This window comes from Strigops habroptila, chromosome Z, assembly GCF_004027225.2.
Source record: "Strigops habroptila isolate Jane chromosome Z, bStrHab1.2.pri, whole genome shotgun sequence".
In the NCBI taxonomy this organism is placed as follows: Eukaryota; Metazoa; Chordata; class Aves; order Psittaciformes; family Psittacidae; genus Strigops; species Strigops habroptila.
Genome location: NC_044302.2, coordinates 50441039 through 50463005, shown reverse-complemented (window position 1 = coordinate 50463005; position 21967 = coordinate 50441039). Strand labels below are relative to the sequence as shown.

The 21967-nt window shown below is 37.9% G+C and overlaps 1 protein-coding gene and 1 long non-coding RNA gene across 8 annotated transcripts in view; both read right to left on the bottom strand.

The window, feature by feature from the left end:
* Window positions 1-21967, bottom strand: part of HOOK3 (hook microtubule tethering protein 3) — a 90350-nt gene that overhangs the window by 14120 nt on the left and 54263 nt on the right. For 4 of the 7 annotated variants that reach the window (XM_030470456.1, XM_030470459.1, XM_030470458.1 and 1 more), the window contains 11 exons: window positions 19537-19647; window positions 16608-16695; window positions 15953-16022; window positions 13354-13494; window positions 11565-11652; window positions 6627-6632; window positions 5849-5883; window positions 4932-5014; window positions 2839-2939; window positions 711-815; window positions 521-592 (listed from right to left, as the gene is read on the bottom strand). In XM_030470456.1, the coding sequence (XP_030326316.1) occupies window positions 521-592; window positions 711-815; window positions 2839-2939; window positions 4932-5014; window positions 5849-5883; window positions 6627-6632; window positions 11565-11652; window positions 13354-13494; window positions 15953-16022; window positions 16608-16695; window positions 19537-19647 (900 nt within the window). The remainder of the gene's footprint in view (window positions 1-520; window positions 593-710; window positions 816-2838; window positions 2940-4931; window positions 5015-5848; window positions 5884-6626; window positions 6633-11564; window positions 11653-13353; window positions 13495-15952; window positions 16023-16607; window positions 16696-19536; window positions 19648-21967) is intronic. The other 3 variants (XM_030470457.1, XM_030470460.1, XM_030470461.1) reach the window with 1 other exon arrangement.
* On the bottom strand, window positions 7474-11558 carry LOC115600970. The gene is made up of 2 exons (XR_003989202.1): window positions 11147-11558; window positions 7474-11106 (listed from the first exon to the last, which is right to left on the bottom strand). It is a non-coding gene; the product is annotated as an uncharacterized LOC115600970 (long non-coding RNA).

The following is a 21967-nucleotide window of genomic DNA, read 5'->3' as shown; positions in this document are numbered from 1 at the left end:
CCTTTGCATGGTTCTAAATTTGCAGCCAAGCTAAAGAGGTTGTTTTTCAGAGCACTTACTATAGTGAGTAAGCCGCATTGCTTTTCTTGTGCCCCTACATTAGAGAGAACGAGAAGATTGGAGAGTGGAGAATCAAAGAAGAAAGTGAACTTGAGCACTGTTAAAGCCAGTGTAAGTGAAGGGCTGGAATTACAAAATAGCAATCTGAGGTATCTTTCCCTCCAGGAAGTGCCATTTCTGGTTTTAAAATTGAAAATAACAACCACGTTCTTCTTTATTCACCCCAAGGTTATCATAGGAACATTCTCCCATATAGCATAAAATTATTAAAAAGCATTTGTTTCTGTGCCTCTGTGTTGGAAAATGCTTTTCAAACAAAAGAACCTAAAACGAATGCTGTTGTAAACAATACAGAAACAACTAATATTAATAATTTATTCCCTGAACTTCGGGGGGGGGGGGGGGGGGGGGGGGGGGAGATAAAAAAAAATAAAAAATAAAAGGTTTGGTAGATTCTTACCATATTGTACCAGGCACTAACAATAAATTTCTCCTCCATTTCTCTTTGACTTTTTGTCTTTTCGTATTCTTTCTATAAAACAAACATTAAAAAGGGATACATTTAAAACCAAAGTATAATAAAATTATTAGTCTATATCCAAAACACAATGAGGAAATAAGCAACTACCAGGAAACATGAGGATTACTACCTCCAGTGAATGAAACATTCTATCCCGCTCCTGCAATTGATTTTTCAGAGCCTGAATCTCGGGAGCTGCACCCTGGTTCTGCTTAGGATCTAAAGTACGGATGACCTGTAAAAGAAAACCAGTTTGGTTTTAAGATGCAAAAGCAATCTAATTGAAGAGAAAGACATCAAGGAATTACAACCTTTTAAGCCAGGTTAAGAAAAGTGACTTAAACCACGTTAATGTTTAAGAAATGACACTCCAAAATGTTAAACAGAGGGATGTGTAGTTTTGCAGAGGCTGACTCCAGAAAAATAATCTTGACAGGCAGCACGACAGGCTCTGCCTCTGAACATCAGCCATGGTATGTTAAGAGAATCTGAACTGGGCTCTCTTTTACAGGATTGTGAAACAAAACTACCGATAGGCAAAAGTGGCAACCAAGAGGTTCAGTATCCCAGTACCTCAGTATCTCTACCTGCACGACCTTGGGGCCATGGTGGTAGAAACATGTTCTCAAAGGTTTATCGCTTTATAGCTAATGTTTACTTACCTGTGAATTCCTTCTACTTGAGCAAGGTCCACTTCAGTCCTTATGGAAAGATGCCACGATCACCTACCTGGAGTGCCAGGTGCTGTCATTTCTAGATAGCATTCTAGAAATGGCACATGTGTGATCATTATGTTACTAATATGATGCAGGGACACCTGGTTATGTTTGTATGAGGCATCCGTCATAGGCATCATGAGTGCTAGCAAACACAGGGCTAAACCAGTAATAAATCCAGCAAAACGCTTAGATTCCTAAGCCTTTAGTAGAAAGTAGCTTAGAAACTCAAATAAAATATCGATGTATAGCAAAAGAAGAAATGGGACTATGATTGAGACCACAATATTGCTGTTTCAAAGCTGGTAGTATAACCACATCCTGGGTATCACACTGAAGTACTAGCAACCTTCTCAACAGAAGCATATATTAGTCAGTAAATGCAAAGAGAATGCTGAATGTCATCAGAGAAATGGAACAGCTCTCATAGGTGTTTCAGTTAAAAGGATCACTTTACTTGGAAAACTATCAATAAAAGAGCCCATATTAAAATATTTTCTAAACCAGATGGTTAAACCAGAACATGAACAGAAATCACAGTTGAAAGATGAACTAAGAAAGCAAAATCAAATTTAAATTGGTAAAGAAGGCTTTGGCACATGCGTAATGACCTCTGCCTGTAAATTCTGAGCCCCTCAAAAGGAATAAGCAGTTTATGTGAGCAATTAGGACCTGATGAAATCTCAAGTAGTTAAAAACTATATTAATGAAAAAAAGTGTTTCAATCTATCTGCCTCAGGTAAGAGAGACATTACTGACTGAGCACCACAAGAAGCCTATACTATCTGGAAACACACACAAACAGATCCATCCCCCCGTGAAGGCAAGGACCCCAGACTTCCTTTTACCTGTCTGCCAAACTGACAAAACCAGAGTTTGTTGGTCCAGCTGTGACTGTACTTGGTGTTACTAAGCTATATTTGTGTACAAAGAGGTAGAACTCTTAATGACAACTGTGTCAGAAGTCCCCAAAAGTCCCAACACAAATGCCAACTAAACAGTACTCTTGCTCAAAGAGCTTCCTTCCCTTGAGGTGTTTCAGGAGTGGTTCTCCAATTCAAAACTACAGCACAGCTATTTATTTCTACACCACCAGCCCTAGTACGGACACTGCTTTAGCTGATCTATACACTTGTCACTCAGCATCAGAAGTCTGGAAGAATTTACGCAAAGAAATAGGTTATCACAGCATTTAGAAAGGGTTTAACACCCTCTCCTTGTCATCAGCCAATATGAAAGCATGCTTAACAAGGTTTGTCTGGGTGACTCAAAAATCTGTAGCAGTGGGTAGACATTCGTACAGAGTCATCAGAAGGGCTTACAGATAGGTAACAGTCATGAACACAAACCAGGGTAACATCTGCAGAATTAATCTGTGTTAGGTACTGTAACAGTAAGAAGATACAAAGAACTCACTGCTCCTTCCTTCTCTTTTGCTTGCTAGCGTGTATACGGATACCTCCTTTATATTTACTCCCTCACAGTGGACGCATGGTGCAGTCTGTCAGAGAGGGATCATTAACATGGAATACTTGTACTTACACTTTTGGCCTTTTCCAAATACTTTTTGTATCGCTCTTCCATTTGCTTCATTTCCTCATCTTTTTTCCGTAAAGCTTCTTGTAATTCTTCAATTTTGAGAGCTTAATGCCAAGAGATGCACACATTGGAAAATAACATAATTATATTATTTTCATGTTTTTCAACACACATTGAAAGCACAGCTAAAATTTATTTCAGTTAAGAAAAGCCAACATAAGGAACCATAGTTTTAGTTACTAAATAGCTTAGAATCACATTCAAAATGTGTATTCTATATAATCTCATGAGATGGCTGTTTTGTACAAAAATTTTGCCCTTTTTAAAAGATACATGTATTAAAAAAAAAGAGAAATGGAATCATCAATCAATCCCATCACTGAACACACTTATAAAATGAGTTTACCAATGAATTATAAACTCCATAAGATCTTGATATCGTAACTCAGATGAATACAAGTTTTCTTGTTTTATGTAAAAGGAATAATTCTTAACAGGTACAACTCTTGCTTAAATCTGCTGAACTGTAACACTGGACACAATTTATCAGACTTGTGACACAAGTATACTCAATTTACTTTCCCTCCCCACATTTTCTTAAGCAGCAATGCAGACCAGTAGGACAAGTTCATTGCACAGCTTTTTCTGAGTTGATACAAGAATATGTCAAATCACTATTGCTTATACATCTTCTGTACATCTCCTCAGATCTCAGGAAAAAAAAAAAATTAAAAAGAAAAAAAATTGCATCATCCTGGATCAAATTGCATATAACATTGATGTCTGGTTCTCAAACAATGTTGAATAATTGGTAACCTTCAGCCCATTTGTTTTGCAGCCTCATTTTGAAATGTTCTTTCATGGTTTTCCTACAGTTTTCTTTCTAAGCACTCAGAAAACACTAAGCTGGCAACAGGACCAAGTAAAATTTTCACTGCTCAGTAAGAAGACCAATAGCAGACGGTCTCCCAGACTTGCAAGAGTACATTTTTCAAAGCCTGCCATGATTCTTGTACAATGCGCAAGCATTTTGGCTATGTCCACAATAATTAAAAGAACCTGAAAGAATAATTCAAATACATTTCCTGAGCAGGGAAAGAAAGGAAGAAGGTACAACTATTTTTATTTTACCAAGACAAAGTTCAGATGTAGATTTTTAAAAAGCAACTTGCAATTTCAGTAAGCTAAGTACAGAAGCCTCAATGTGCCCTGGTGTTCAGAAGCAAGCAAGTCATAGGACTGCTACTGTGCTCACAGTGAAGCTTACCGCGTATGATAGGATTACGTGTTTCTTAGCTACTCATGAAGTCCTCGGACCTCATTTCCAAGTGTTCTAACATTTCCCAAGATGTGGACTTTATAATATATTCTGCAGTTTTAGCTCAACACAAATGAGAAGTCTTTTTGGGCACAGAATGTATGTAATGTATACTGAACAGATATTTCTACCTTCCTCAATCTCTTCATAAATAAAATAGTTTGGGCACAAACCAGAAACGCTGACATTGGTTGCAATTTTTTAAGGCTTTGTTCTATAATAAGTAGGCTTGGGGGAAAAAAAAAATAAAATCTACATTTTTCAATACTTCTTAGGAAAAATGTAGCATTACTATGCTAAAAAACAACTGGATGCTGGGTTCTTGATACCATCTGAGCAATATGACATATATCCTACACTTGACCAGTATCTGAAAATTCTCTCAAATTACAACACAATTCTGAAAAAACATTGAAGAAATATATATTGGGAGTAAAAATAACCTGGTGATGGCAGCAAGGATCTACTAAATTAGGTCTTAGGAGACATGCAGTTGTGAACAGCTGATGTTCAATGACAGTTATGAAACTGACTCAGTATTTCTATGAGTACTGTGGTTTCTTACTACAGTGGTCTCTAAAATGTTATACCCTGCATTTCAAGTGTTAGAAGCATCTTTTTGGTCACCATAGCTTCTAGAAAAATTAACAATGTACATATCACTGGCATTTAAAATGTACTTTTTGGTTATCTTGCACCTCCTTTAGGTATTTTAGATAAAGACTTTATATATGCAAAATATTTTAAAGAAAAGAAATGGATTGCACAGGTAACTCACAACTATTATTGCATCTTGGTTCCAAATCTTCAATAATAGCTCGTTTCTTCTGTAGCTCATTGTTAGCTTCATGGAGCTTCTCACTGTTACAAAACATGAAAGCACATATTGTTTTCCCAATATTACTACTGTGCTTGAATGAACGGTAAGTGGTACAAAAAAATCTTCAGATAGTGATATATTTCTGAGGGCACAGTTGATTTTTCTCATGGGCCATATGAGAAAAATATGGCTGTGGAAATATTTGACAAATAGGCTGAAAAACATTATGTTGTACAAAGAACTGTAACAATAAACATCTTCACTCTCAGTAATTATAAACTTAATTTTAAAACTTACATTGTACAATTAACATATACATTTAATTGCACAATGCATGCCTAGAATGAATATTTGTAATTGAGATTACACTGAGAAAGAACAGCTAAACCCAAAGGCAACAGAAACTACTTTTTTTATTTTTTTTTAAAAAGCAAACATCTTTCTGCATTTTAAGGAAGTAATAGAGGTGCAGAAATAGCTGAACAAAATGATAACATTTCGTAAAATGTTACATTTTATGCCATAATGTATATTAAAAAGTAAACAAAATAATTTTGTTTACATTAACATGCTTTCCTCAGAACAAAATTACTTACTCCCCTTCAGTAAAGATTTACAAATCTTAAGGAAGATTAAACAAATTTTTCTAACCACTATAAAATGATGTTTATTTCATTGCTCTTATTGCTTTTGCAAAGGTTTTCTAAGAAATGAAAAGAGTATCTGAACAGCAGATTCCCAAACATTCCTGTGTTATCTATTTTCTCTTACTTGTGTATTTTCCAGATGCCTGATTAATGACTGTCTGCCTGCCTTGCCATATGGAAAAGACATGATTTCAAATGGCAAACAAAACAGGCAAACAAAATACTTACAGATGTTCTTCAAGTTTCTTCTTCAGAAGAATTGACTAGAACAGAAAAAGAAATGTTTTACTTTAATATATTGTAGAGCTTTTACACGATTTCAAAATCATTCTAAAATACATGACTTTGACACTCTAACCAAAATCCAACTTTTTACTTGACTTAGTTTTAGATCATAACTGTAAAGCCATCCTCTGTGGTAGCAATCCTCCTTTCCACAGCTGCGTGAATTCCCTGAAATTAGAGAGCTTTACAACTTTACAAATGTTTTCCCAGGAAATGTTCCCAAGGAACTAGATTGATACAAACAAGATACCTAAATGACAAAACTCTATGGCAGTTGTTCTAGTTTCTTCTGTACTTTTGTTATTAGACTTAATAAATTAACCTGAAATTGGGAAGTGCAGCAAAATTTGCAAGAGCCGTCCTACCAATACTGCAATGCAATTTGTATGAAGACAAGTACCAAATTGGTTGAAGTAAATTCCCACCCCCATAGAAACTAGAGGGAGTAGAGTGTTTCTGACTGGAGTATAGCAAACATTTTGCCCTTTTTCTGTTTCTCATCCTTATTGATTACAGACATGTAAACATTATTATACAACTTACAGTGTTCCACTTTCTGGTTAAATCACATTTAGATAAGCTCTTTGAATAAAACCCTCAAAGTAAATTTTATTTTAATTTTAAACTCACTTCACAGACAGCGAGTATCTTTCAAAAAAACGAACCCAGTAAAAGTCTATAAACTGAAAGTAGTGTTAAGTAAATAGAAAGCCATACTCACAATAGCCTTGAGCAGAAGCCCATGCCAAGAAACAGAGATGACATTAGTATAAAGCAAAACAGCAGCAAACAGAAGAAACTATTTAGAAAGTCATGAACAGAAAGTTATAGCTATGCATTTTTTCCACACATGCTGATTTTTCTCCTCTGTTCTCATCAGCAGTTTCATTCTGTACCATTTTCTAAAACATACCACTAAAAACAAAAATATAAAAATAGTAAAGAAGCACATTTGTAAATCATTGTGTTTAAATCAGAATTTCAAAGGAGAGCAACTGCCATTTTGGAAGTACTTTTAAAACAAAAATGATACAAGTAACAAACCAGGAGAAAAATACGCATTCTATTGGGCTACAACCAAAATTAAGAGATGCATATGTTTTTATGGAGTGATTCTGAATTGTGTTATTGCCACAGTGATTGAATGCAAGACAAATGTAAAATATTTAAATCAGAAACTGCCTTTTTGGTTTATCACATTGGAGGGCTAGCATGTGACAGATGGCCCAGGACGCCATCAAAATCTAAGATAAAATCATCAACAAAATTATTTCACTGCTTTTTCTCCAATGTTCTTTCAACTAGGTTTTGACACCTGGCCAACAGAGACAACTACCGTGTGTACCAAAAAAAAGCTTTTAGCTTTGTTGTAGTGTAAATACTTCAAAATGTTGTCTTCAATCACATTCTTGGGTCATGCTTTTTCATTATTTCAAGGCTGGATTTCATTATTGCACTGTAAGAAAGGGGGAGAGCCCGAAAAAAACCAAACCAGCCATCATAACACTATTGATTTCAAAGTCAGAAATTTGCAGCAGGTAAGGATCTGCAGAGTTTGACCATTTGGGTTTTTTTCTTTTCCAGTCCTCTGAACAACTGCAGAAACATCATCTCTTCTGTAACAATAAATGCTTGTATGTGTCTTTCTTGGTCACAAAGCATTTAAACTGGCACCATCACTTATGTCTGATCATTTAGGGGACTGTTGGTTGGTTTGGACAAGAAAAGGAAAAGTTGGCAGCAGTGCCCATTTTCCCAAGGTAAGAAAATAAAAACTGAACCCAGCTTTTCTTTTGCGATCCTGATATTGCATCCAGGTTTGGAACAGACTCAACTGCTTGTCAACATTGATTCCACTGGTATATTTTTATATATACTATTTGCAGAGTACCAGCATTGTTGTGGGAGCAACCCCTCTCCCATCTAGACAGATCACATGTTCTCGCAAGCAAGAAACTAACAACGATAAACAGAACACATAGTTCAAAGAAGCAGGATTGAGTTTACCCAGAGTTATTTACTAAAGACACAAGATTAAGAATAAAAAGTAAAATGTGTGATTTTAGCCACACAAAGATCCCGTATATTCTTACAACAAGGTAAATTCAAATAAATTACTCTAAGAATGTGCAAACATTACTTTTTTTTTTTTTTTAAGTCTCTGTCAGCTTCAATGTCACATATCCAAATCCTCTGATCCTAACAAGTCATCACTATAATTGTTGTTCTGATGTTCTCTCATAGGATGACCAGTCTCTTAAAAAAAAAAATCTCAATTAAAAAAACCAAGCTTTATCCAATTGCTAGCTGGTTTTACATTTAACTTCATTCAAATTTTATCTGTTCATTATACAAGAACATTTCTATAACAAAATTGTAAATATCAGCAAACATACACTGCTATTTTGCTTTTTCCTCTGACTGCTAACAAGTTCCACTTACAAAACACTAGAAAAAATGCTTATTATGATGTGGTTTAAAAAAAAAACCAGGTATCCTCTCTGATATTTAATTGCTATCTTTCTCTTACATCAAAAAAACCATAGAAATGTCTTTTTGCTGGAAATTTCTTTCATGCTTAAACAAGCCAAAAGAACAGGTCTGTCCCTTTTTTGAGGAACAAGTTTGGGTTTGTTCTGCATGCTAAGGTCACAGGCAGATGGCTCTGGCTTGAGGATAAGCTAATTCAGTAGGGTGAGGGAAACTATGGCACATGACTTGAGAAAATCACTTGATGAGACTAGTAACACTGTGAGAAGATGACATAAGTTATTAACAGCACTATGAGGGATGGTCAGATTTCACAGGTGCTAAAAGTAATCACAGAATCATAGAACAGTTTGGGTTGGAAGGGACCCTTGAAGGTCGTATAGTCCAGCCCCCAGCAATGAGCAGGGACATCTTCAACTAGATCGGGTTGCTCAGAGCCCCCTCCAATCTGACCTTGAATGTTTCAAGGGATGGGGCATCTACCACCTCCCTGGGCAACCTGTTCCAGTGTTTCACCAAATGAGCAAAGTGCCTGAACTTCACAGGTATCAGTTTTGGGGACTTTTTAAGGAGGTGCCAAGTCAGGAGGACTTAGTAACTGCACCAGTAACAGCATGTAAGGGCAAGATTGCATGTATAACAGTATGAGAAACACCAGATGCAGTATGGATTTAGCAAAGCTAGGCCCAGTGGGGTAGAAGTAACTAAAGGCAGGTTGTTTATACAGGAGGGGATTAGGGCAGAGAAAGGGAGAACAAGTATGACATAAGAGAGCGATAATAAGGCATGCAAATGATGTAGTTGAAGCTGTCCTTGGGTACCTGTTGAGGCTACACATAACCACTGCATGCTGAAGGACAATATATCAAACCTGCTATTCTGACCAGGCACATCTGAGTTGGTTCTGTAGTTTGGAAGACTGGGGTAAGGAGGCCTGTCTCTGGGTAGCAAGGCAACAAGCAGGATGGACTAATCAGGCATCCCAACAGGATGCATCAGTGCCCATTACAGGTCTAATGTATATATTAGGCACCGATACATTTCTAACATTAATCTTCCACTGCACTTCAATACAAAATCAAATCTTCTTCCCCATGTGAACCTTGGCAAGCAGCACGTATTATTGCAATGATACTTCCCTGGGTTACTATAGTGCTTTTACCACTTTTTGGTCAAGCCTAAAAACTACTTCAACTTTTAAAATAAAAAAAAGCTTTTTTAAAAAAAAAAAAAAACCACAAACCAACCACAAAACCAAAACCAAACTACCCCCCAAAAAAATCCAAACCAAAAAATCCAACCCCCCAAAACCCCAACAACAACAAAAAAAACAAACAAGCAAAAAAACCAAAACAAAAACCCAACCCCAAGCCCTCATCATACATTTCTGGAGTGAAAACCATCAGGTTTTCTGGGTTGACCACAATTACAGTATAAGTACACAAAAATATGGATTTCAGTGCATAGTTGCAGAAAAGTAGTGAAGAACAGAGGAAACACGCTGAAAATGCTGCATCCACTGTATCCATGTCTTTCTACCCTTTTTCTCACACTTCTGAAGAATTACTCTTTCTGTAAGGGTATCTCAAGAATAACTCAGGTGGTCCCAGCACAAATTCCATCTCCCTGAGCAGCTGGGTTTGACTTTGAGGTTTCCTCTGCTTTGTGTAGGAGATTGGATGAGGTGTCAATACCTTCAGAGATTCTTGCAGCCTCAATACTCTGCTGAGTCTACACCCTTGCTTCTTCAACAGTAAATGAAATCCTACACACTGAACTAAACAGGCCATGTGATCATGCCTATAAATCACCGCTGACATGGTCAGACCTACACATAAGCCAGGAATGCAACAACTGCATTGTGAACTTGCCAGCTCTGAATTGACACAGGCTGCCTGGAAAACACAGCAGGTTGTACTGTAGTGTTGCAATAGTGTTTTGCAGTTAATAGAATCATCTCAGATGATGCCTACATAGGCTGCAAGCAGTCCTGTAAGTGTGCTGCAGACATGTCCTAAATTACTGTCCAAACCAGAGCCTCAAAAAGGGACACAATTAAAATTGCAGTAAATAAAGCTGAATTCAATTAGGCAGGGATAATTTACAACTTTCAGTATCTGAGAGTATTTTTTTCATATTCTTGTTCACTCTGAAAAATCTGATTTTGGCCAATAGCTAAGACAACAAAGAATATCTCAGAATCACACAATAAGTATGGACCTATTTTAAAATGCGTTCTAAAATTTATTTTAAGAAAAATAATCTTATTTGAACTCGACTAGATGTTTTATTTTAATACAGTTTATTCTGAAAATTTAAAGGATAAGCTAAATTAAAGATACTCAAAAATAAGCAGCTAGTAAAAACTTTCACTCGTTTATATAAATTAGTTAAAAACAAACCCACAAAAATAGAAAGCAACACATTACAACTTGTTGCCAATTAGCTACACGATACACTGAGATTGTAAGCATACACTGTGCATGTACAGTCCAGCAAATCACTGCTTTCAAGAAAGTTCTAGAGCTTCTTCTCTCAAACACAGGAGATAGCAAACACGATTTTTGAGTGGAAGACTGAAAGTTGTTTTCCACACTAACTGCCACGATGTGTACTCTTACATTAAAAGCAATGTTAACTCCATACACAGAAACAGAAAATGCTGCATTATGTTGAGGGCCTAATTATTTGACTTTTAGTTTAGTTTTGGCCTGCCTAGCTTCCTGCATTACAAGATACATTTATATCCACAGTTACAGAGCTTCCACTGACAGGAAAGGCCTTAACTTTTAAGAAAATGAAACCAAAAATAGCTTCAGATACTTTACTAAGATGTGGAGAATTAACATTTCCTTAACTCCCTGCAAAACTCTCTATTCTAAATAAGTAATTTTAATGCTAAATTTACTATCAGAACAGACACAATCAAATAAAATATATTTGACACCTACATAGGACAGCTTTCTGTTCTAGACAAATGTCTTACTAGGTCTCACATCTTATTTAGAGAAGCACAATTTCATGATAGGACCATATGAATCAATATGGAAAACTATCACAAGTCTCCATTTGCATATTTCTTTTACATAATTATTTACAAAAAGGTGAAAGTCTCAAAAAAAGTTTCGGTAACTAGTTGAATGTAAGTTTGCTGTACATTTCTACTTACATCTTCAGCTTTTGAACCTTGATCCTGCAAGGATTTTTGTAGCTCTTCAACCTGGGACTGCACTTCTATAAGTCTCTGATTTACCAATCTAGGAAAAAGATAGTATTTTGTGTTTTCAGAAAAAACCCCAAACAACTGCAAGAGGAAGCCTGAGATTTTTAGTATCCAGTGTTTTCAGGTCATTTACACAAGAGATGCAGAAAATTCACAACAGTAGTTAGAGCATACAGCATTTCCAGAGGTTATAGCCTGTAGTCATCCAGAACAATCTGATACTCTTCCAAGACAACATAAATGCATGTATTAAAAAATCATTTCTAGTTACATGAAACAAGAATTGCTAACAACCAGTTTTACTGTGAGAGCTACTAGTTTACTGCTTTTACAGAGTCAAGAGAATCCTATAAACCTTGTTGGAAGTGATCTCCAGAGGTTGCCTAAATCCAACCTCCTCCTTAAAGCAGGTGCACTTACAGCAGATTTATGGGAACCACGTCTAGCCCGTATTTGGACACCTTTAAGGGTGGAGATCTGACAATCTCTTTGGGCCTCTATTCTAGAGCTCAGGCACATACTCCATATTTGTCTGCTGCCTCTTGTCCTTCCACTGTCAAACTCTGACAACAACCCATCTCTGTTGTCTTGACACCCTTCCATGAGGCAGACGCAGATCACAGTATTAGCTCCTCTATGCCACCTTTTCTTTGGCCTGAACAAACCCAGTTCTCAGTTTTATACCACATATCACATACTCCAGTGTCCCTCACCTTAGCAGCATTCCACAGCACTCCAGCACACCCATCTTATTTCTTGTACTGGGGAATCCAAAATTATATGCTATGCCCAGATGTGATTTTGTAAGTACTGACAAGAAGTGAAAGATCATTTTCCCAGACTGACTGCCTGATCCCTGGTGAGGACAGCCCAGGTCACAGTCAGCTGCAAGTTCCCCAGCCAACACATCATCCTTTGCTGTCCACTGGAACACTAGGGCTTTTGCTGCAGAGCTGCTCCCCAGCCTACTATTCCCAGCCAGGAACTGTCACTTAGCTTCAAGAATAGCAAGAAAGAAAGTCCAGAGAACTATACAGAGATTTGTTAGCCAAGTGTAATATTTACTGTCCCAGGCTTCAGGAACCTCCCCCAACCAAAGGGGAAGATTGGGGGAGATGAGACAAAAAGCAGATTCAAAGCTCAGATGTAGAGCAGCCTCACAACAATATCAGCGAGCTAACTTTGCACGCTCAGATGCAGGATGTCTGATCCCATAGATGTCTGTATGCTTATTGGCTTAATCTAGTAAGGTCAGCTACGGCAGGTTGCCCAGGAATATGTTCTGTTCTGTTTTAAATATCTCCAAAGATGGAGACAACCTCTCCGGGCAACCTATTCCAGTGTACAGCAACCCCCACTGTAACAATGTTCTTACATTTAGATGAAATTTAATGTTTTAATTTCTATCCACTGCCTTTTGCCTAGTTACTGGGCGTCCCTGAGTAGAGTCTAGTTCAATCTCCTTTAGACCCTTCCATCAGATATTTATAAACACTGATAAGGTCCACCCTGAGCCTTCTGTCTTCCAGACTACATAGTCTCTATCTCTCAGACTCTCCTTACATGGAAGATGCTGTAGTCCTCTAATTACATCCTTGTGGTATTTCACTGGATTGACTCCAGTAAGTCTTTCTTGTACTGGAGAGGCCAGCACTGGACACAGCACAATCAAAAGTATATTGTTAGAATTATCAATTGTTAGAAAAGTCAAGAAACGGAAGACAAAACTTCTTACCTGTTTTCTGTTTCCAATTCATTCTTCCGCAAGTTTGCATCATCAAGAAGGCTCTGCAACAAGGCTATCTTTTCATTGTCAGAACCTTCTTGGTTCAATTTTAACATCTTGTTCTCATGCTGAAGGCGAATGAGTTTTTCCCTAAACACATAAAATACGATTTTGTAGAAAACAGTTTGTCAATCTCTATAAAGAAGAAAACAGTTTACCACAGACGGTGTAAATATAACATACAGATTATCTTTACCTATTTAAGGGAGACAAGTGAAACAACAATCTTGTCTTCAAACCCTTAACTACAAACTCAATTAAATGAGTTGTAATTGTAGAAAGCACAACACAAGGATGCTGCCTGAATGCCCCTATTAGATTTCACACTGGAAATATCACACAGGCTGGACAGATTTATAGGTAGAATGTGAAGAACGCAAAGGTTGCTGCCAAGTATTAAGGAAAGTTATAATCTCAAGTGTCACTAAACTACTGCATGAACCTGTGGAAGTCAGTTCTACCCTGTTGGTCTGTTTTCATAGAATCACAGAATCATTTAGGTTTGAAAAGACCTTTAAGATCATTGAGTCCAAACATTAACCTAACAATATCAAGTCCACCACTAAACCATGTCCCTAAGTGCCATGTCTAGATGTCTTTTGAACACCTCCAGGGATGGTGACTCGATCACTTCCATGGGCAGGCTGCTCGACAACTATTTTGGGGAAGAAATGTTTGCAACATACGACCTAAAGCTCCCCTGGTGCAACCTGAGGCTGTTTCCTCCTGTCCTGCCAAGTGTTACTCTGGAGAAGAGACTGACCCCCACCTCACTACAACCTCCTTTCAGGCAGTTGTAGAGAGCGATAAGGTCCCCCCTGAGCCTTCTCTTCTCCAGACTAAACACCCCCAGGTCCCTCAGCTGATCCTCATCAGACTTGAGCTCCAGACCCTTCACCAGCTCCTTTGCCCTTCTCTGGACCCGCTCCAGCACCTCAGTGTCTCTCTTGTAGTGAGGGGCCCAGCACTGAACACAGGACTCGAGGTGCAGCCTCACCAGTGCCCAGTACAGAGGGATGATCCCTGCCCTGGCCCTGCTAGCACACTGTTGCTGATACAGGCCAGGATGCCCCTGGCCTTCTCGGCTGCTTGGGCACAAGCTTGTTCAGCCATCAATCAGCACCCCCAGGTCCTTTTCCACTGAGCAGCTTTCCAGCCACTCTTCCTCAAGCCTGTAGTGTTGCATGGGGTTGTTGTGGCCCAACTGCAGGACCCAGCACTGAGCCTTGTTGAACCTCATACAACTGGCCTTGGCCCATCAATCCAGCCTGTCCAGATCTTCCTGCAGAGCCTTCCTATCCTCCATCCAAGCCATGAGCAGGAGTTTCCTCAGGAGATGCTATGGGAAATGGTATCACAGGCTTTACTAAAGTCCAGGTAGAAAGCCATCCACAGCCTTTCACTCATCCACTAAGCAGGTCACCTTTTCATATAAGGAGATAAGGCTAGCCAAGCAGGACCTGCCTTTTATGAACCCATGCTGACTGGGCCTGAATGTGCCACGTGATGGCACTCAGAATGATCTGCTCCATAATCTTCCCCAGCACCGAGGTCAGACTGACAGGCCTGTAAGTTCCTCGATTCCTCCTTCCAGCCCTTCTTATAGATGGGCATCCTATTTGCTAACCTCCAGTCACTGGGACCTTCCTGGTTAGCCAGGACTGCTGATAAATACTGGAAAGTGGCTGGGTGAGCACTTCCACCAGCTTCCTCAGTATTCGTGGGGGGATCCCATCCAGGCCCATAGAGACATGTGTGTCTAAATGGTCAGGAAGGTTGCTCATCATTTCCCCTTGGATTATGGGGGCTTCGTTCTGCTCCCCCTTGCTGTCTTCCAGCTCACTGGGGTTGAGTACCCACAAGAAAAGCAAATCTTTTCTATCAATAGCTTTCTAGAAGGATATTATTTTACTACTCAACATAAGCTTTGACCCATATTGAGCTCTCCAAGTGTTAAAATCAGTATTGCTAGAGCTAAAAGAAAAGATTTCCTGAAGTGCTAACAGTTTTCTGAGATGTGGCTATCTTAAAATCTTTTAGCATACTAGCAAGGCTAAACACAGCATGCAGCATCTTAAGATACAATGATTTTCAGCTCTGCCACTGCTGTTCTTCCTTTTAATAGATAGTAAACATTTGCCATGATACAAAATGGCATTTATAATCTACTCTTCCTTTCACAATTTTAGTATTTTTTTCCCTTGTACAACACCAAGTTCTTGTTACAAACATTTCTGCCTGTTAATGCACGTATAAGCTGCCATTATTCGAACTCTCTGCAGGACAAGAAGAGACACAATGTGAGGACAAAGGGGTTTTTTTGGTTTCCAACCCCCCCCTCCTTTTTTTTTTTTTTGAGGACAGTACAAACCCAAAGAGAGGTCAATGGAATTTTGTCTTAAGCATAGCAGATCCTGTTGTGCAGTAATCAAAAAGGAGAGAAAAACCCCAAACATTAATCATGGAAACTTTCTAACACTGAAAACTAACCAATCATCTATGGATGTACATTGTAGAGGTTAGTAAAACATAGCACACATTAGCTTACTTTATTTCAGGAGTAATGATTTCTGCTGCTAAACTGTCTGAAGGCTCTTGTCTTTCCAGAGGCATCAGTCCTGGTTAGGAAAGTAAAAAATTTAGCAAGCAGACCAGTAACTTCTTTTAACAGACCAAAGTAGACATTGTTCTAGAAGCTTACAGTTTTAGAGTAATGCTAGACAGTGGAAAAATGACACAAAGTCAGGCTACAGCAAGACAGATGGACAAGCACTATTTCATTAGAAGAATAATCATTACTGCCTTCTTTCATTCTGATAAAGTAATTTTGTGTATTTTCTGCCCATTAGCTTATCTAAGAACTACAAAGCTGTGCAACATTACACATAGCAATAAATTGCAGCACACAAAACTTCACACACACGAGAGAGAACTTATTATATCTTTAAAGAAGATTATGTAACTACACAGAAATCAGAAATACATTTAGAAATTTATTTCTCCACTGGGGAGGAGACCAAAATTTCTCATTGACTGAAATAACATTTAAAGTTTTCAAATGTTTATAAAGTTATTCATAACTCAAGCAGCTTTTCACTGCTTAACAAAAGCACATTCAATACTCCCCAGGGTATTTACACGACTCCAAGGGAGTCCCATAAATTTCAGAAAAGATGCACTTAATCTCCTTATTTGTCCTTTACCTGTAGTGGTGAGTTGACCTTCCTGAGCTTGGACACATCTAAGCTCTTCAATAGTTTCTTTCAAAGAATCCCTTTCTGTTCTTAATCTCTGAATAATTGGAAAGAGAATGAGTATCAATCTTGGCACTACAAATCCATCTTTAACAGTACACAAGTTACCAAAAGGCACAGCCTTTAACACTTTAAAACAAATCTAATGCAACTGTAGAGACAATTTTCAAATTAAGGCATCTCTGTATTTCATAACAAAAAACCCATAAAAATTATATACTCCACAAGAACACTGGGGTTTTTTTTTGAGAAGGGTTGCTGCTCTGTATTAAGCTTGTGGAGGTAAAAATATCAGGGTATAAGCTTGGAAAATCAAGATACTAGTGACACAAAGTTCTGGTACCAGGTTGTAAATAGCATCTACTGGGGCTATCCAGTCATTGTCCTTTCCCTTCATCAGATTTTCCCTGACCAAGAAACAAAGGTTTAGCCAGGAGTGAAATAAAAAGCACGTGAGCACACAGTCAACATAACAAACAAACTGCATTAACTTCATTTTGTTTGTCTTTCTACAATGAAAGTGTGAGCAGCATTTCCCTATGCCCCTCCTCCTGTGTGTCAACTGCCTTTGCAATTCACCAGCCATCTTAGTTATGGAAGAAAACTAGTTGCTTAAAGCTCCGTCAAAAGATAACTGGAGACCAGAGCTCGACCACTTTGGGGTCTAGACAGATGGGGTCTTCAGCAGCATCAGGTAAATACTCCATCAATTTGTCACAAGTTTCCTTTTAGCAAAAAAATTTGAGAATCTACAGGTAGCACCAAGTTTTTGCCAAAACTCAAAAATTACAGGAGAAAATGGCAACTATGGTTGTAGTCTGCTCCAAAACCAGACATGTCCAGTACTACTACAAGGTCCAGGGCAGACCTTGGGTCTGTGTAGATATGGAGTTGTGTCAGCTGACAGCTCCTTGCATTGCCTCCTATTAACAGTTTGATTTGGATGTATTTTATAATTCAGTCCAAATGGATCCATGACTTGGAATCACAGCCAAAGAACATTTTGGTGAGGTGTGACACAGCTCCTGCTGTATTTCTGAATCCTGCAAGGTAAACTCTGGTGCAACTGTCAGAACAATCTGAATAAAGTGTATATTCTGTTAGCACTGAGAGTCATTTCACAAACCCCACAGGTGAATTTTTTTACCGTAAATACTACAGAAGAAAAGCCACACAGACAAGTGCTCTCAATCAGCTGCTGATAGCAGGAATTCCACTGTCTGCTACAGTCAGTCAGAGAACACCAATAAAATGCCAGAATATTTTAATGACTAGAAAAAACTCTAGGCTTCTTTTGTACACTGCAGACAAAGTCAACTCATCAAATTGCCTTAGTACTTATCATACAACACCACCACAGAGGTAAAATTCCAAGCTACATAGCTGAAGATACTGAACTTTGCCACAACATAAAGGAGAAAAAAAAACAATTTCAGCAACTGTAGGCAAAATGCAACTGACAAGATACCACTACATAGCTTGTGACCTATGGTGGACAACCTTACTGATACCTATGTGACAACAGGGAACAGAAAGAGTAGGTAACATAGGTAATGAATCACTAATTCAAATGTTGAGAGAATTCAGCTATAATCTACTTCTCACAGGTGCATATCCATTCAAAAGAATGTACTAAAAAACATCCATCCCCCAAAATGCTATTTGTCAGGGGTAAAATGGAAAACCATATGACAATGGCCTGCAATTCAGATCCTTTGTGCAAGATGAAATGGTCCACCAAGCAATGCATAAGCCACAGAAAAAACCTTACCATTGTTAAACATAACAAAACTGGAAAAACAATTTTTAAATAAAGAGCAGGAAAGAAAGCCAAAGCACAGTACAAATACAGTTACCATGGGCATTCCAATCTGAACTGAAGGACAGATGGAAGTGATACCAAGGACAGGTGTCCACAATAGTTTGAGAATTTAATAAGAATATGGAAATCAAAGAACTACGAACAGAAAATGACTGAAAACTTTCAGTTCAATTGCTATGCAAGTGCAGGGGCTGGAAATTTTTGAAAGAATTGGACAGGAAATATGACCATTGAGGGAAAAGCCTATAGAGATTCTGACTGATGGGCAAATGGACTTATATTTAAAACAAGGTAACTCAATTGCTAACTCAAGCGCAGGCCTTGGTTTGAGGCTGTTTAAGGCACTTGCGTACACATTCTTAAGAAAGAAGCTGAAATAAACTGGTGAGAAACAATAGTATGCAAGAGAAGTCTGAAGGATCGGTCTTGGCCAGAGAGGACACAGCAATTAATTGCAGAATCACCAGCAGCAAATGATAGAGAGGAAGGAATAGACTGGTATCCACCCTGTGCATTCCATGTTGGCAGTACAAAATAGATCAGGAAGGAGCTGTCATAAAAGGCAAGACTGCCACAAACGACATGTCCCTCTACATGACTCCTAAGCCTTTTGCTGCAGTAGTCATGACTCCACAAAGAGAAGCATGCTGATGTACCTCTCAAAGAATGCTTTAGAAAAATGCAACAGGAGTTTAGTTCTAGCATGATACTGCAGAAACCCTACTTCAAATAGTTTCTCAGAATGCATTACAATTACCCTCAGTGTTTATTAACTTTCTCATGGTAAATGTTCAAGAAACAACTTCAGACCCCAAATATGAAGGCTGTTCCTCTTAAAAATCTGTGCATAAGTTTTTGTACAGTCGTGTTATTCCATGCTGTACAGTTCTTAGGTTTAAAAAGGATCTTGTACACAAACATTAGAAAATTTTCGGTCAAGACTTCCTAATTTAGAAAGTTAGCTGTAAATAGCTAACTGTAATTACATATCTCTGTGTTATAAAGCACACAAAGTTGCTATCGCTACTACCAGAAAAATAACACCTTGGCACTTACATCTTTTTCTTTTTGGAGGCTGTCTACTTTTTCTTTCAGTCGTTTGCATTCATAATCTAATTTATCAGCTTTCTTGGATTCTTCAGATAACCTGTTTTGTAGTTCAACTGCCTGTGAGAACAAGAATCAATAATTTGTCTGCAAATATTAATATTAAAACAAAATACAGAAGACAAAGTAGCCAATTACCATGCACCACAAGTCATGTTGTAAACAACTGAAATAGTTAATCTATAGGACATACTAAAAACTCCTTTCGTCATGTGTTCTGTGTTCAGCAAACCCAACAGCATTCAAATATTAGGTCTTAGCACAAGCAAAAGAAGCAAAAGCTGTGAAGTATTTTCAGTACATCTAAATCCAAGATTTTAAGTCCAAGCATGTTTTACAGAAAAAAACTATATGGTTCTATGGATCAAAGAGCTTAGGAAAAGTAGAAAAGTCCTCCTGCGTTCTGAGAAGCCCAGAAAAAAGAAAAATATTCTGAAGAAAGCAAATTATCTACACTTTTTGTTAACTATTTCACAAGCCTCACTCAGAATTCAGCCACCAGTTTACACAGTCAGGTATTGTTTCTTAACCTGAGATGTGTTCAATCACTTTTAATACACTAGTATAAAGATTCAGCCATAGCCTTAGTAACAGTTTTCTTTACTTCAGAAGGAAACATTGCTAACAACACCATATTTATTCTTTCAACTATAGATCACTAAAGAGCTTTTAAAATTAAATGAGCAGAAATCTGAAAACTGAGCAGAAACGATCAATGGATAAGAAGCACATCAGTGAAGTCTTTCCTTTTCAAAACTCTCAGCTTCTACTAGCAAAGACTCATTCCTAGCACATTAGTAAAACTCATAATGCAGAGAGCATGGAAGCAAGTAAGCTGAATAAAGACTGACCCGCAAACACAAAAGCTGAATGAAGACTCAGCTAAAGACATACAGCTGCTTCTGAAGCAAATCATAAGAAGGCTTTTTCATGGCTTTTAGATTACGGAGAAAGTGATTATCTTAAATTGTGAAGCAAAGCAGTAGCTATACCTACATTAAGACTGCCTAGTGGTTCTCACTACCTTTTATTTCAAATAGTGTATAGCTATTGCAAAATAACTACTAGCTCTAAAAATCTGCATGATCTTAAGTATTAGAGAAGGACTGCTATTGTTCTTCTTAAATTAAAGGCTGCAAAAAAAGCACAGACCTGCCGTTTCTAAGATGATCAGATTTAAAAAAAAAATATACATACACATCAAAATATTAGATATGCAAATATTTTGTTTCTCAGATGTGACATCCATCACTGGGGCTATCAATAACTACAAATGCATTAATGTTCGCAATCACTCATGCTATGGTAATGGTATGTAGAAAAACAGAGCAGGAAATAAATTGTCTGGAATCAGGACTTGTGAGTGTATAGAGATATACAGCTACACGATAATGCAGAAGACTAAAAAAAAATAAAAATGAACTGCCATCACATTTACTGAGCATTATCTGACGTGTGGAATGAGTAAAGCAGGAATCCTGCAGCAAAGAAAAGCAAGACATACTGTCAAAAATTTATCAGAATGCACATGCACAAAGGGGCTGAATTAATATTACAGAAAAAAAAATAATCCTGGAATCTTCATATTTCAATTCTCCATCCTGCAATAAAAAGTTTCTTAGAAAATACTTGTACTTGCTTTTAGAATAGTGAACAAAAAATCTTGAATGAATAAATAAATGCTATTACATCTCCTAGCACCAACAACCTCATCTCACAGAAACTGCTGGTGGGGTGAAGATGTGATTCCCATGAAGATCACTACAAGAGTTTAAACCAAGTACTTTCCTTTGCACAGCACAAAGATTTTAAGCCAATCAAATAACTCCTCTGATGGCATCATCATGAGTGGGGTGGGATCCTTCACACACTTCCACAACAAGGGCACGCTAGCGCCCAGCAGTGACTTAACACCAGAATCCTTATACCTGGCTTAATTCTTACAGCACAGTTTAGGATTCCCAGAAATTAATTTTATGAAAGCTCATGATTCACAGGTGGTCTCAAGGATAAGACGTCCAGCCTTACAGACACCAAAGGCAAAGACACTGTGTTCATTTTGAGGCACTGTGCCACAAGACACCTCAGGGTTTATTGCAGTCTCAGCCAGCAGAATAGTTTTGTACAAATCAACAACTCCTCAGACATTAAATTCTACCTAGTAAACACAGAGAGTGATCAAGAAAAGGAGGAATATTTTTGCAGCACAAATGATGGGACTTCCCCTTCCAAAATCCTTATTGTTGGTGAAATAAGGATGACCAGATGCAGATGTCAAGGTTACACAACTGTTTCACATGCTTAGCTGTTCAATGGAGTGAAATACTTGTTGCCAGTAAACATGATACTAGTCACATGTGAAAGGCCATTGATTTCTATA